At 39.5% G+C, this 14,981-nt stretch overlaps 1 protein-coding gene across 3 annotated transcripts in view; it reads left to right on the top strand.

Annotated features, from left to right (window-relative positions):
* The window catches only part of PIK3C2G (phosphatidylinositol-4-phosphate 3-kinase catalytic subunit type 2 gamma), a 220,371-nt gene that overhangs the window by 186,063 nt on the left and 19,327 nt on the right, over positions 1-14,981 (top strand). For 2 of the 3 annotated variants that reach the window (XM_085324048.1, XM_085324047.1), the window contains exon 31: positions 11,407-11,532. In XM_085324048.1, coding sequence (XP_085180174.1) covers positions 11,407-11,532 — 126 coding nt within the window. Of the gene's footprint in view, positions 1-11,406; positions 11,533-14,981 lie in introns of those variants that run through there. The other variant, XM_085324049.1, reaches the window with a different exon arrangement.

Here is a 14,981-nt window from a genome sequence, read left to right as displayed (position 1 = left end):
GGAAAGCGTGTGTGGGTGATGAATTTGGAACCAATTTTACAGGGGGGAAATATGCTGGAAGAAAAATAAACTCCTACAGTATTTTCCAAAACTACATCCAGCTTTCCTTTTAACAAAGCTCTGAAGCTGTCATGAACCTCTCCCAATGATTAATGATTCTAGGGTAGGTGATATGTGGGTGACAAATTAGTAATCAGCTTTAGGCTTACACAGACATCCAGCCTCTTCTCCACTTCATGTTCTACACCATCGAAGTACAAATTGCTTCCAAAAAACATTTGTGAAACGTGATAGATGAAGGGCTTGGGGAAGGAAGGTGAGAGCCAAGCTTTCCCTAAGCCAAGGGGATGAAAGACGTTTCTAAGCCTGCAGGTGCAGGGCAGTAGGGGAGTCCCCAAGAGCAGTATAGGTGAATGCTTCCCCTGCTTTTGCTGGGCTTGGCTTTAGCTTGGACTGGGAAGGAGGGCAGATTTCTTGTTGCTTCAGAGTTGGTTCTCATCTTTGTTCTCATTGGCGTGCTGATGTTTATGCTTTAAAAACTGTTATTATATGCAGATCTAAATGTATTACCTGCCCGCAGTTCTATGCCCATCAGTTAAATAAAAAGGGCCGCATTTGACCCTTTCAGAATATTATGACTGTATCCTGCTCTCTTTACTGCAGCCCTTGGTTTAGCCAAGAGGGATGAGGAAGAAGTTCCACAGCTAGGTGAAGCCTGGCAAATTGCCCACCGACAGAAAGCAACTGRGAAGGAATCTCTCTGAGCAGAACAGAAGTTATTCAGATAGAATCATAGAATCAGTAAGGTTGGAAGGGACCTCTGGAGATCGTCTAGTCCAACCTTCCCTCTCAGCAGGGTCACCTAGAGCATGTTAGACAGGGTTGCATCCAGGCGGGCCTTGAATATCTCCAGAGAAGGAGACTCCACAACCTCTCTGGGCAACCTGTTCCAGTGCTCCGTCACTCTCACAGGGAAGAAATTCCCCCTCACGGTCAGGCAGAACTTCTTGTAGTCCAGTTTCTGCCCGTTGCCTCTTGTCCTGTCACACGGGACAACTGAAAAGAGTTTGTCCGCGTCCCCTTGACACCCTCCACCCTCCTTTCAGGTACTTTTACACATTGATAAGATCCCCCCCAGTCCTCTCTTCCCCAGGCTAAAGAGGCCCAGTTCTCGCAACTGCTCCTTATGTGGCAGGTGCTCCAGCCCTCTCATCRTCTTGGTAGCCCTATGCTGGACTCTCTTCAGTAGCTCCATGTCTCACTGGACACAGTACTCGAGATGAGGCCTCGCCAGGGCAGAGTGGAGGGGCAGGATCACCTCCCTTGACCTGCTGGTAACACTCTTCCCAATGCACCCCAGGATACCATTGGCCACAAGGGCACATTGCTGRCTCATGGTCAGATAGAGAAGTATCAGTGACAGAATTAAATCAGCARTTTGGGTGATGGAGGAAGGTAAAACATTCAGATGATGTTCTCTCTAGACTGCTACTGAAAAGAATAAAAAGCCATAAGAAGAAAGCTCTTGAGCTAACTTTAGTGTATAAGGAGATTGGATTGAATTTCACATTTGTGGTTAGRAAATGCTTTTACTTTAAAAATGAATGTAAATTAGCTTAGATAGACGTGTTCTCTTTGAAACTTGAAATTAGCTGAACACCTATAAACAAAAGGTACTATTACTCAGCAGTAGTTTAAATCGGRAAGAGAAGATGTCTGCTCTCGTGGCACAGGGATTACTGTTGGATTCCAACACATTTGTCATTTAAGATGTTTGACAAATACGTTGTACCAGTAGTTGTGTTATTGTTCTGTGTTAAACCCTTTAATCTAGCACAGTCGAGTACTGCCTCAGCTCTAAATTCCAACTGCTAATTTTTAAGCAAGTAATTCCCTACATAGTTGATCTGTGTTGAAGAAAGAAATCATCAAGTTCTGTTTAATAATGTGAGTGATCTGAGAGACAAAGATGAACAAAAATTAAACTTGCCATTGGTTGCCAATGAGGAAAACTTTAAAAATAATAGTGAAGATAGGGCAAGAGCAAGAAAATAAAAGCRATTTGCAGAACCCTACAGGCAGCCTGGACAAATGAAATCTATTACCTCAGGGAGATATAGATCTATATYGTATAGTAACGTCAGGAAAAACAAACAAACAGTGAGACGTGAGGCTGTTATGAGAGAGGGCAACGAGAAAGGCCAGATCCTGATGTYGTGGCGCAGAAAGGAAGTAGTTTGTCTTTGTCAGGCTTTGATGCTGGAATATTTGTCTCAGGGAGATACTTGAAAACTAGGATACAAGTTCAAAGAACATTTCTCAGTAGGGTTACTTGGGACTGATTGATTCTTGAGAAGTGATTTATTGTTACTATAACTTAAATTAGTTAAGAACGGCTTAACAAGGACACAAGTCGATTGTGCAGATATTTAAAGAATAAGACGGCAAGGTTCAAGAGGAATTATTTAGGACATTAAACAGGAACATAACTAGAAACACTGCAATGTAATTAAGGAGCAGAAATTGCATGCATCATATAATGAAATGCTTGCTTAGGGAGGGAGGCAGCAAGCTGTGGAATAATCTAGAGAAAAGTGGAGGAAGCTCTGTAGAGCTCTTTTTTGAGACATTGAAARTAGTCTGTACCAGGCACATAAAAACCTTTTTAAGTAATTGATTAAGAAAATGAGATATACTGTAGCATGAAGATAGACATACCACTATCACTGTTTCTTTATGCATTTTTGTATTCACTTGCTATCTGTGCCTAGACAAGGAGAGAAGAGGATARGTATGTGACCAAAAGGCAGCATTTCTTGTTAGTTCAGAAAGAGCAGTAAAGGTGCACAAGGCTATATCATTACTTGCTGGAGCTAAGTACTAGTCCTCCTTGTCTGCTGCTGCCAATGGTCAGTAAAAGATAYGAGCCTCTTCTACCTGACAGTTCATAGTCCTGTGGTTGTACAGACTCTTCCCCACTTTGCTTGGGTCTATCCTAGTACACAGCTCATTGTTGAGACAAAAAAAAAATCACTCCTGTTATCCTGGGTATCAATTGTATATCTTTTCTTTCTTTCTTTCTTTCTTTCTTGATCTTTCTGAAAGTGTTCAATTCTGGTTTCAGAGTTTTATAGAAAGAAAGGCTTGGAAGGCAAACCCTTGTAACCATCTGGGTATCATAGAGCAATGCTTAAACTGAAGTAGCTAAAATGAACAGACTTCCAGGGGTTTTACTCTCAATTGACTGAAGCAGATCAGCTTACAAGGAAAAACTTTGTTAAGCATTTAGCATTGCTACATGCTTTGAAAGATTCTGTTGTTTGTGTATCTCTATATGCCTTAACCTAATTAGAGTTGGATTTAGTTTGAAATTAAGGCACCTACACACATGATGTGGTGGGATTCGGTTGCTTGATCAGGGTTATTTTAGAAACCATGAAGTATCTTGTTTGACTTCCAACTACTACTCCTGGGTGAYGGTCTCCCATGAGGTCTATGTTATATTCCTGCCTCCATACACAGATCTTTTGACCTCTTTGGCATGAGGCGCCTGAATTGTTGTTGTATTTAGGCAACTGAATCTTGCTCCCATTATACTCAGTGAAGATTTAAGGCTCAATTCAGTTTCCAACCACAGAAGACGACCATGGAGACCATATCCCATCTGTCCTTAATTAAAGAAAGAGATCTGCTTAGACTTCCATGGAAACTTGCATAGCAAGCTCACATATACACAGTGATAGGACAACACATCAACATTTTTGCCAAGAACTGTGTCTTTATTGCAAGGCCTGAGCTATGAAGCTGTCCTTCTCACTCAGTGATTGCTTTTTTCCCCCATTTGACAGCCAGCAGGTTTGGGACAGTGTTGGCATGATGGTGCATCCACTCTTTAGATATTTTGTGACTCAGGACAGCACTAGACCCTATTCGTGTTGGCATAGCTCTCCTCATCAGGTGTGCAGGATACGGTCTTCCAGTAACAGCTAGACTACACCAGTCCTTCTCCGTACTACTATACTACAAACAGAGCTGAACCAGCAAACCTGCACGTTTTGGCCAATAATACCTTATTTCACTTGGGAGAGAGAAGGTTGGAATAAACCATGGTTACAAAGCACTGTTTTTCTTGAATAAACAGCACCTACGTTAGGCACAGTTTGCGCATTTGGTGCCCTGACAAACTGCATGTGGCGCAGACAGGTTGACAAGGATGTTGAAGATATTGAGCTGCACAGTGTGCAGAAGCTCTGTTCAGAGRTTCAAAGCGGTAACAGTGACAGATCACCTTTGCATTTTTATCACAGTCAATGACGAAGCCGTCTGGAGGTTTGCTCCATTGCCACCACCAACATTGCTGGTTTTCTGAAAGGTAGCAAATGCCTCCCAGAACTTCCCTGAAACAACACGTATGTTGTTCTGAAACAACAGCTCATTTCATTTCCCTGCATTAGATTTGGATCAGCTTCATTTTTGTTGTTGTTGTTGCTCTGCCAGTGACACACCACAGTGTGTCTTCTCTGTTTATCTGCATACCTTMTATGTGCATGAGATGCAAATAGGAATGAAGTTGCTAACAGAGAAAAGGAAAAGAAATATGGGATCCAAAAATATGAAAAGRAAAAGCTTATCTTGGAGACCAGCAGTTAAATATTTTCCAGTTTTAGGTGAAAAAGTAATTTATGGAAAAAATACCTCATTTGTGCTATCACTTTTGGCCAATTGCTTTTTGTTTTGTCTTGTCAATAGCATACAGTGCACAGTGCACCACAGCAATATAATGGATTATCTTTCCTGTAATTATTATTTAATTACTGCAAAGATGATTTTCTTTTGCATTTGCTTTCAAGTCATTTGAAAATATTTTGTGACAGAARAATAAAAAGCTTAGTGGCAGAGTCAAGTAGAGGAAGTGTTCAGTGCTTTGCAAYGCGCAGATCTCGGAGAAAAAGAAGGAAGGCTCTTCAGGCCCATATTACGATTTATGAAGTAAGAGAGCAACCTCTCATTCAGACAACAATGTCAAGATTTACGTATCTTATTAACCTGTTCCTTGAAGGGACCTCTTCCTTGGGGATGTCATTGTTTTAGTCCTGATTATTTTCTCAAATCTCTAAACTTACAATTAGCCCAGAGGATTTTATCTTTTCTAAGGCAGGGGCTGTATTTGTTAATTAAACCGCAGCTTACAAAGATGGAGTTTAGCCATTTCCTGCTACAGTACATACAGATGAGACTACACCACTCAGAGAAAGTGAATTACATATGCATCAGTACTGACGGCTCTTCCACATTTCTTATGAGCTTTAATTTAGTCAGGAGGCAGCTGCTGCTTTGTACAGGTTACTGGGGGGTAAGACTGATTTCTTCAGTGGATTTTTTTTCTAATCCTCCTTTACTGGATAATACCMAAATTTGTCTCATGTCTAAATTTAATCTATATATATTTGCTTTGGAGATCTGATTTTTTTTCTAACCATTTAGTATAATAATAAGTTGCTTAAATATGTAAGGACATCTTAATGTTAAATATTAAGGAATATTTTGTAGTCCTTCACTACAAAGAAGTGAAATAGAAGAGAAATTCTTAGGGCAGAGTAGGTAAGAGAAAAAAAAAACAAGATGAAGGTGAAGGATGGGAAAACTAAGTGTCAGAGCTACTGGGCAATCTAAAGGACTTTTCCCCCCGCTTTTGAGGGAGTAGCTGAAATGGGAGCCTGCCTAAAGCCTGAAGAATTTTTTTTTGACGAAGCAGAAGAGAGTAACTGAGATTTGAAAAAGTCCAGGAAATTAATTTTGGAGGAAGAAAGCAAGTTATTTATAGAGGAGGAAAGGTGGCATTAGTGAATGCAAGTCACCTTTGGTCCCTTTTKTKTGTGTGTGTGTGTGTGTGTCTCAGGATGGTTGAAAATGAATAACTGGGAGAAAGAGAGCAGCAGCTGGAACTATCAAATGTTCAGGTGCCACCAATCTGTTTCACACCAGGAGAAAAAGGTGGGAAAGATCTGCATGTCTAAGACCAAGATGCGATGACATRAATTTGAGAGATGAGTCACCTAAAAAGAAAATTGAATGGCATTTAGGAAGAAATGAGTTTTAATAAACATTTTAATAAATTATCCCTGAAGTGTCCTTTTACTGTCATGAAAGTTTCCTTAAAATTCATCTAAGCAAAGTCTAGAATTCATGCTCATGCTAAATTGCATAGTTTAAAATATGGCAAATTATGAAGAAGCATTTAGCCCTTTTTAATGTCAACAATTAATCYATCCTTAAGGAGAGTTTTGAATAGTTAGTAAAGATCAAGAGAGAAAAGCCATTAGGATAATGTAGTTCTTGTGGAAAAATTAATTGAATTTCATCCATTATTTCCCCGCCATAGCTAATATATTTAAAATTGAATTACACCAGTCATTACCTTTCTGTGTGGTTTTCTGTAAGTAAATATCAATACTTTTTTTGTTTTGGAAAATAATATTGGAAGGAATAATGGAACATAGCCATAACAGATATATCTCTGGATTAGTTTTTCAGTATTGAATTACAGCTGTGGAGGGAAATAGATTCAAAGTATTATTTACTTTCTCTCCCTCTCTCTCTCAAATATTTTCAGCACTCGCATTGCTTTAGAGGTAAATAACATTTCAAAAAGCAACTGTTTTTTTTAGAATCATATATACAAACAATCATAGCTCAGTTCCTTCAAAACATCAGCCGTTGTCAGAGTCAAGTAGGCAGGTCTTTCTCTGAGAAAATTGTACAGTAGTGGCTTGTTTGTGTTTGAAGAAAGCACAGAGTCAGCTTCCAAATTCAACTCATTTTTTTTTCTTTTTATCTCCAGATCAAAATCACTGGGGTTTTTTGTCCATAGGCATAGTAAGGAAAGCAATCATATTTCTCTTGGCAACTTGTTTTTTGTTTTTTGATTTTTGTTTTGTTTTGTTTTTGCAGTCAATGCATTTTTACAACTTGAATTCATTTGCAGGTGTACACAACAGAAGAACTAAGGCTTTTGGTTAAACCGTGCTCTAGAACAAGCATTTAAATTGGGAGTAACTTCCTTTAAACATTTTCAGAAGTAAACCATTTTCTTTTCAGGAGACTTAGTCTATTCCTTCAGGTTTAGTGAAATGACTGCAGATTTAAATATAAACAGAATTCAAACTAAAACATTGTTTTTATCTGCTTGTTTAACCATAAACACATTCAAGCTGTAAGAGTTTTGCAGAATAGTTAATGTGCAAAATGGCATTACCAAGGGACCCTCTGGTTTTCCTGCTGGCCTGGACTGTGGAAAGATATCAGTGATTTTTGATCCACTAATAACAGAAGGTTTTCTTGCTAGATACTAGAATTGACTCATAAGGCTCCTGGAAGTATTATTCTATGGAAATCTAGAAATCTTACGATTATGAACCCATCAGAAAAAATGTTCTTTGGACCAAATGAGACTGGCATCTAGGTCTGATATTCTTCACATTTATTTAATATATAGTGTAAACCTGCCAATGCTTTCTGAGGTAAGAGCGAAAGGATATCCAGTGGTTTTGCTTACTAAATGTGACATTGTGGAATATGACAGCAGAGATCATACTTAGGAAGAAAAAAATATCTGATGTTTTCTCCATTCTCTTTCATTCAAACAGCTGCTCAAATCACATGTGAAAGCCTGAGAAAGGATTAGTTTGTCCCCAAAATTGGAGTTTTTTTCCTGCTGTGTTAGTTCTCTTAATAAAACACCTTACTTCAACTTCAGATTTTAACAGTCTTTCTTACATTAGATACGCATTTAGAAAGATGATAGTTATACCATGTTAATCCCACTCTTGGTTTCAAGCTGCCAAGATTCTTCTTTGTTCTTGATATGGAGGATCTGGCAAAGTACAGCTCCTTCCATGGCCATTGCAACTCTTGTCCCAAGAAAACCTTCACTGAAGCAGACCCTTTATAAGAAAATACTAAACTACTGTGCAAATCAAAAGAAAAGCTGACATAAACTGAGCATATGACCAAGTTTATGTAAGGACTTATGAATTTATACAAAGAGAATATTCAGATCCCACTTTAAATGTTTTGGGATTCATTTTGATCTGTTTGTAATTTGGCTTTGCTCTCTTCATGGTTATTCATTAATGTGAAGTCTGCATTTCATAGGTAGATGATTTGATAGGTGTAACTTATGTCTGAAGGACTTTGAAAAGAGCATCTGCAGAAGATGATTACTTGGACTAGTCCCACCAAGGACAGAAGCTTACAGCCAATGAAGCTCTCTGTCATATTACTATCCAGTGCTCCACTGTGCCTTTGCCTACCCAAACTCTGCTCCTATAAAGCCCCAGTTGATTTATACATGCTCTTCCTCTACAGTTTTGGATGATGAGTTTGTGATGGGAGAGGGCCTTTTTAAGAGTTAGAGGGTTTTGACGGATGTTTTACGTCATGTCAGGAGTTACCGGAGGGTAGTTGAGTGAACGACCTGACTTGAAGAGTCCTTATGCCAGCACTCAGTTGAAGCTMTTTAATCACTTGATGCCTTATCAGAGCTGTTGTAGTTGGAGACTTGGGACACTTGTGGAAATTTGACTTTGCCTGACCTGTTTGCCTCCCTTGGCAAGGGAAGCTGGAGCAGGAAAATATTATCTGTAAAGCAGAAAAAAAATAATCCCCCAACAACCAGGACTAAGTCTTCAGTTTGAATTCAGGTGGCTGCCCTTTAAATTGCCTCTCTGACAGTGACACTGCTGATTGCTACTATTCATGAAAAGTGGCTTTGTTTTTAGTTCTGAAAGATCCCAGAGCAACTGCTCTGCCCTGAGTTTTCTTCTGTGAATTGCTAAAATATTCTCTTTTTTTATGTTCTTTCGTGACCTTTTCCTCCCACTCACCTCTTTCAACATATAGTTAGCTACATTCAAAGGGATAGCAAGGAGTGAGTTTTCTGCCTGTATTTCATGTAGCCACAGTAGTATTGTGAAATACCTTCCTTAAAATTTGGGAGGAGCTGGCTGGTGRAGGAAGGTTAGTTGGCTAGAGGTTAGACAAGGTGTTAGAATTGCTTCTAGGATGCAAGGAGCGACTCAAAGGTACAGAGAGGATTTTATCTGTCTTTTTGTCCAATTCATAGCACACTCTTTTGGATACCCATGTGCTGTTAAACAATCACACAGCAATCAGCTTGGATTCTTTCCATTGCAGGTGAGGAGGCTGGCTGTTTCTCATGCAAACTACCCTGGCCCGTCTGTGTCTGTTATCCTGAAGCGTGCAGAGCAGGCACAGCACACATGCCTGCACCCTCTCCTAACTCCCCAGCTCAAAGTGGAGCAATGTTTGACATCCTGCCTCCTGAAAAGAGCTTCCCCTGGGAGCAATGGATAGCGTGGGCTGGCATTGCTTTTGGAGCTCCGGCTCACCCTGCGTGGGCAGCAAGCAGATGCTGCCGTTGTTTCCACTGGGTCCCGTTTTGCTGCCACTGACCTGAGCTTGCACTAGTAGCTCCAACATGGTTGCTGCACAGGCAATACACTGCTGAGGTGATTTATAAAGCCTTAAATTGTGTGGGATTCTCCCCATACTGTATTTCTGTGCTTGAGCTAGTGAAGATTCTTGCGCTGGGCTTCAGTTGAACACATAGGACAGCCTTCTTCATGACCCATCTGCTCGCCCCCCACCTTGTTTTTTAAAGATGCTCCCCTTTTTGTCTGAAGCAACTAAAATCTGTTGGCCTTTAAGGTACAGCAACACTCATCTCTTCATTTAGAAGGAAAGAGCTTGATTACAGTTAGGATCCTGGTAGCTTGGACTAATATTTAAGGCTAGTTTTCCTTTTTATTTCTGATTTTCAAGAGACTATTCAGCTTATCGTGATTTGTATTCCTTGATTGGAGTTTTAATATAGTCCTAGATCAACAGAGATGGACTTTTTAGTATAAATCATAAATACTACATTAACAGTGTGGTACTCTGTCCTAGGGAAATATCTGTTAGCTTCATTGACACTTAAAGGCATTCCTATTTTGACAGGTGAATCCCACCTATTTAAATCCCGTGTGTATTTTAAAACAGATATACTTTGGGGGACCTTAGTGACAGTAACATTAATCGTTCACGTAGGGTGACAATATATGATGATCTGAGCAGTACATCTTTTGATGATGTACAGTGTAAGCCATAGCAATATTAAGCTGTGCAGTTGACCACATCATTTGCCTTGAAGGATCATTTCAGATATCACAGAGCAGAGATTTGATATGCAAGAACTGATTGCTCATACATACAAGCGCTGTTTTTCTTCCCGATAGAGTAGTTATTTATTGCTAGAACACCAGTGGTTTCTCCTTTCTCAGAGATGTGTTGTTGATAATGCCTGTAGAAAGCCCCTATTTCCAGTCACGTACTGTGAATAATCAAAATCTGAGAAATGACTTTATTCTGAGCCATGTAAAAATAGAGTGGTAAGCATAAAAGCAACTGCCTATATAATGCTCTGAGTTCGTCTATTCTAAACATTTTAAAATCTTTTCTTTTTGCCTGCATTTGCATTTGCATCCTGTCACAGCAAGTTTACCTGCCAGCTCACAGGCAACCTAAAATGCTGATAATACTATCAAAATTGCTGATATTTTGATAAACACCCATGCTTTTATGCTCCAAGTTCTGCTTTCTGATCGCATATTGTGTTACYAGCACAGAGATTTCTGCTTAACTGTAAGCTAAGCGCTACCTGACATATGCTTAGAAGATACTTGTTCCACAGTTACTTGTGATTAAATGATTGAGGCTGATAAATAGATTGGCTGTGATCTGGAATGGCTACTGTAAGCTGGAATATCTGGAGTATCACAAGCAATCTGAACTGGGATGGTAAAGAGTGTTTGCAGCTGTGCGATGGGAGAGGTGGGACACACTGTTATTATAAGACTCCTGTTCTGCCCATACTGCTGCAGGAAAAGCTCCTGGCTTTCCTACAGTAATATCTTTTATGAAATGCCCTTAGAAACAATCAGTTCTTCCCCAGCATCAGCACTTCTACTTAGGAGTTAAAATCAATAGGAGCTGACTGGCAGGAGTCCAGTTTCTAGGCATTGCTCTGGAAAATGGAAGGGCTAGACTTTGTATCAGTTTAAACTAAGTTAAAGCAGATTGATGCTTAAGGGATTTCCACTGCAACATAAAGTATTAAAGATAGGCACTTTTATTATTTTGCTTATTATTTTCTGATTCAATATGAAGCTGAATTCTAAGAATTTCTGTTGTTTACTACATTACTACTCCAATTTAGCCAAGAGAATACTGAGAGTGTAATATATTTCTATGTCTACTTAAAGTCTAGATTTCATTTGGTACTTCTTTATTTGTTTTCTTTGCTAGAACATAGGCATTCATATTTATAACCCTTTTATTTTTCAGCGCCTCCCAGATGGCTCTGCCCCAAGTGCACATGCTGAATTTTATCTTTTACCAGATCCTGATGAGGTCAGTCGCAGGAAAACAAGAACAGTTCCAAAAAGCACTGACCCTACTTACAATGAAATTGTGAGTACTGTCCACTTTCCTCTGTCATTTCTTATTTGTTTGGTTTTCCTTATCCACCCTTGAAATAAAATAGCAATACAGCATTTAGAGCTGTTACAGTGAGTACTGTCAAACAGAACATATTGTAAAGTGAAACGTAAATATGTACGGTCTTCTGTTTTGCTTCTTTCTTAGTAGTGAGACAGTCTCTTTATGTTCCTCTCTTTAGCAAAGTAGTTAGGTTGTTCACACTCATCAGTCTTATACCATAATTATAGTTACAAGTTACTATCAGAGCCCAAACATCATTGCACCAAAACCTAGACTGTTTTTAATTCAGATTTGTATAATAACATTAGAAGTACTAACTGAAAGGATCGTGTTATTCAAATGCACATACAAAAAAAGAAAACCAAATTGGTTTTCACTGTCCTAAATAATAACACATAATAAATAACCCAGCTCTTTTTATGTCAAAATGCTAGCAGTTCACAGCCATATATAATTACTTAACCAGCACTGAAGTGCTGCCATCTCTGGGGTAAAAAGAAACATTTGTGTGGAGAAACAACTACTACAAAATGGGATGCAACATAAACTGTATTCTTTTGTATGGGGAGACAAGATTCGAGCAGTAGRAGGGATTGGAGATGATAATTGCTACGTAGAGAAAGTCTCCCAAGGATCTCAAAGCAATTTCCAAAAACACTTTGAGCAAGCTTCAAAGGAGCAGCCATGGAAAATATTACCACTCCACCCTGTTTCACAGAGAAGATACGGTGAAGTTTAAGTTAGACAGCTGGGTCTAAGAGTTCTTATCTCTGAATTTCCCAGACCTGGGGCTTTAATAATGCTTCTTCTTTTCCCACATCTAGTTGMTTACAAAAGTTACCTGCTTACATTGATGGCTTCCAGTGCAGCTGTAAGTAGGCTCCTCAAGTAGCAGTGCTGCTAACAGCTGAGACAGATTTCACTCCCTATGATACTGTAACGGAATAAAGGCATACTGGGTTTTATATTACTTTTATGTTCTTTCCTTTTTTGGACTCAAAGAGACGGTAGAATGAAACTAGTTCAACTGGCCAAAACAATTTCTTTACATTTGAAGGATATTTAAACACAGGAAATATCATATGTTTTTCTAATATCAGTAATTATAATAGATCCAAAATGTAACATGGATAAGGACCACCTAGCAACACCGRAAGGCAGTTGTTTTTGTGATCATTGTTATATTAATTTGAATGCAACAAACTCCAAAATCCTGCCTACAGTCAGACAGTACTCAGTGAGAGGAGATTCAGTTATGGTTAAGGAAATAGGAGCATCCCTCTGCTGTTAAGAGAAATTCAATGAAAACTTCWGTATCTTTTACACAAAACTCACAGCCTTATTCACAGATGCTCAGTCTCTCTTTTTACCAGGGATGCTAATCACAGTAGGGACATATGGTTCCATTGAACTTGGACACTTCAGACCTGATGCTTGTGCTATTAGCAGCTCTGTTCTTCCATATGTGATGTCATTCTGTATGCATTTTCTATCCAAGGTCGGTAGACTGAGGCAGAAGAAGCCCCAGGGAAGAGAAAACAGCTAAAAATACAAGTTAGCTGTCTTTTAAGTTACTTACTGTCCAAAACACTGTGTACAGAAAAGTACTAGCCTTTCTTTATGAGTTCATAAGTTTTTATTAAAGCCAAATGGCTTGAAGGAAGCTGTATATTAATTTCTCTCTGTGTTCAAGACTGAAAAAATTCTGAAATGTGCCTCTCTTGGGTGTTTTTGTTTTTAGTTTTGTGCTTTTGTTGCTTATAACTGCCTACAGCAAATTATCAACCTTGCAAAAGTGCATTTTATTCTTGTTTTTTGCTCATAGGTGTGAGAGTAAAGATGAGAGGGTCCAGGACAATTGACAACAGAATGAACTATACTGAACATTTTAGAGCTTCTTTTAACAAGCGCTCCTTTTTTCTCTTGTTCTTGTATTTGGATTTTGGAGTTCATTGCATTCACATTGGTATAACATTGCATTAAAAAGCGATGATTGAGAAGAGGAGAAATAACACGGGAAAAGGAGATGCAGGGATTAGGAGAAAAATAATACCATATTTGCTTACATACGAATAAATAGAACAGAAGCAACTGCAGTGGAGTCTTCTTCCTAAAGTGTAGCCCTGGCCATGCAGCATGCTACAAGGTCTTCCTTGTCCTCAGTGTCTCTGAGCACCTGTGCATACAGGAGCCCACAGCAGGAGCAAGTCTCCAAGACAAAGTTGAGCGTGCATCACCATAGCGAAGCCACAGTGAGAAGAAATTCACGTCATCCTACCCAAGAGGTGGGGGACAAATGTGGGCAAATACCCCAGGGCCATACAAGCCTGTTACTGCTGTGGCATCTGCCTTTGGAGGAGAGGAGCTGCAGGCCTGCAACAACTGCAGGAGCCCAGGGAAGCCTGAGCGAGGGCGAGGAGAGAACTGTGGCAGGAGCCCGAGTGGTTCCCTCCGGCCTTGTGCATGCGTCAAGGCTAATCTGGACAATTAACAAAAATCTAGGAACTGTGCCATGGCCACATAAGGAGAAGCAACTGTCCCTCACTTACGATTAAAATGTCATTAGGCTCCTGTAGGTCAACAGTGCTGCTTTTTTTGGCGCTAGGCAGACCTGAACTCCAGACCTAGCTGTTTCACTGATACGGCCCTGTATACTTCACCTCCCTTTAATCTAGGTTTATAAGTGGGAGGCAAATATTATTCATAAGCAATGATTTCAGGATTTAACTGGCCTGGTAATGAAATGTTGGCAGGTGCTATTTGTTTTATCCACGTACCAGTTCAACTATCTGAATTCAGTCTTTCTTCTATGCCTGCATCCTGGTGATATACCTTGTTTTGGCTGAATTTGCAATATCATTTTAGAAGCAGTATATTAGGATCAGTTGAAAGCAGCCTACTCTGTACTGCAGAGCATGTTATTGATCAAAGCTTAAAGCCTCCTTGAGTCCAAAGATTGAAAGTGGCTCATCACCCCAGTTCATTCCTATTGTGATCCACCAAACTGAGGATTTCATAGCTCTTGCAGCTTGTATGTAAACTTTTTTGGCGATTTAAAGCAGCAATTGAAGATGGTAACTTTCATATCTTGGCAAATAACCAGGGCACATTCCTACTGTAACATTAATATCACTACAGTAATCAAATCATAATCATCGATACAGTCTAAATTATATAACCACTTATTGTACCTGTGCTTGCTTTTCTGATTTTCTTCATCATTTCATGTTTACTTTGGCAGGGAGATGCCAGCAGGGGTTCAGGAGAGCTCTAATTTTTTTATTCCTATGCAATTTGGTGAAACAGACACAGTAAATGTCACGACCAGAATTGTGAATGCCTGTCTGAGGTGCAAGAGAAGGGTGGAGAGCACAAGGCATATGCAAGACTTCCATAGCAGCTGTTCAAAACTCTAGTTT

The sequence above is a fragment of the Rhea americana genome, unplaced genomic scaffold (assembly GCF_003343005.1).
Source record: "Rhea americana isolate MKP2758 unplaced genomic scaffold, rheAme1 scaffold_9, whole genome shotgun sequence".
Taxonomy (NCBI): Eukaryota; Metazoa; Chordata; class Aves; order Rheiformes; family Rheidae; genus Rhea; species Rhea americana.
This window is presented reverse-complemented; position numbering and strand designations above follow the sequence as displayed.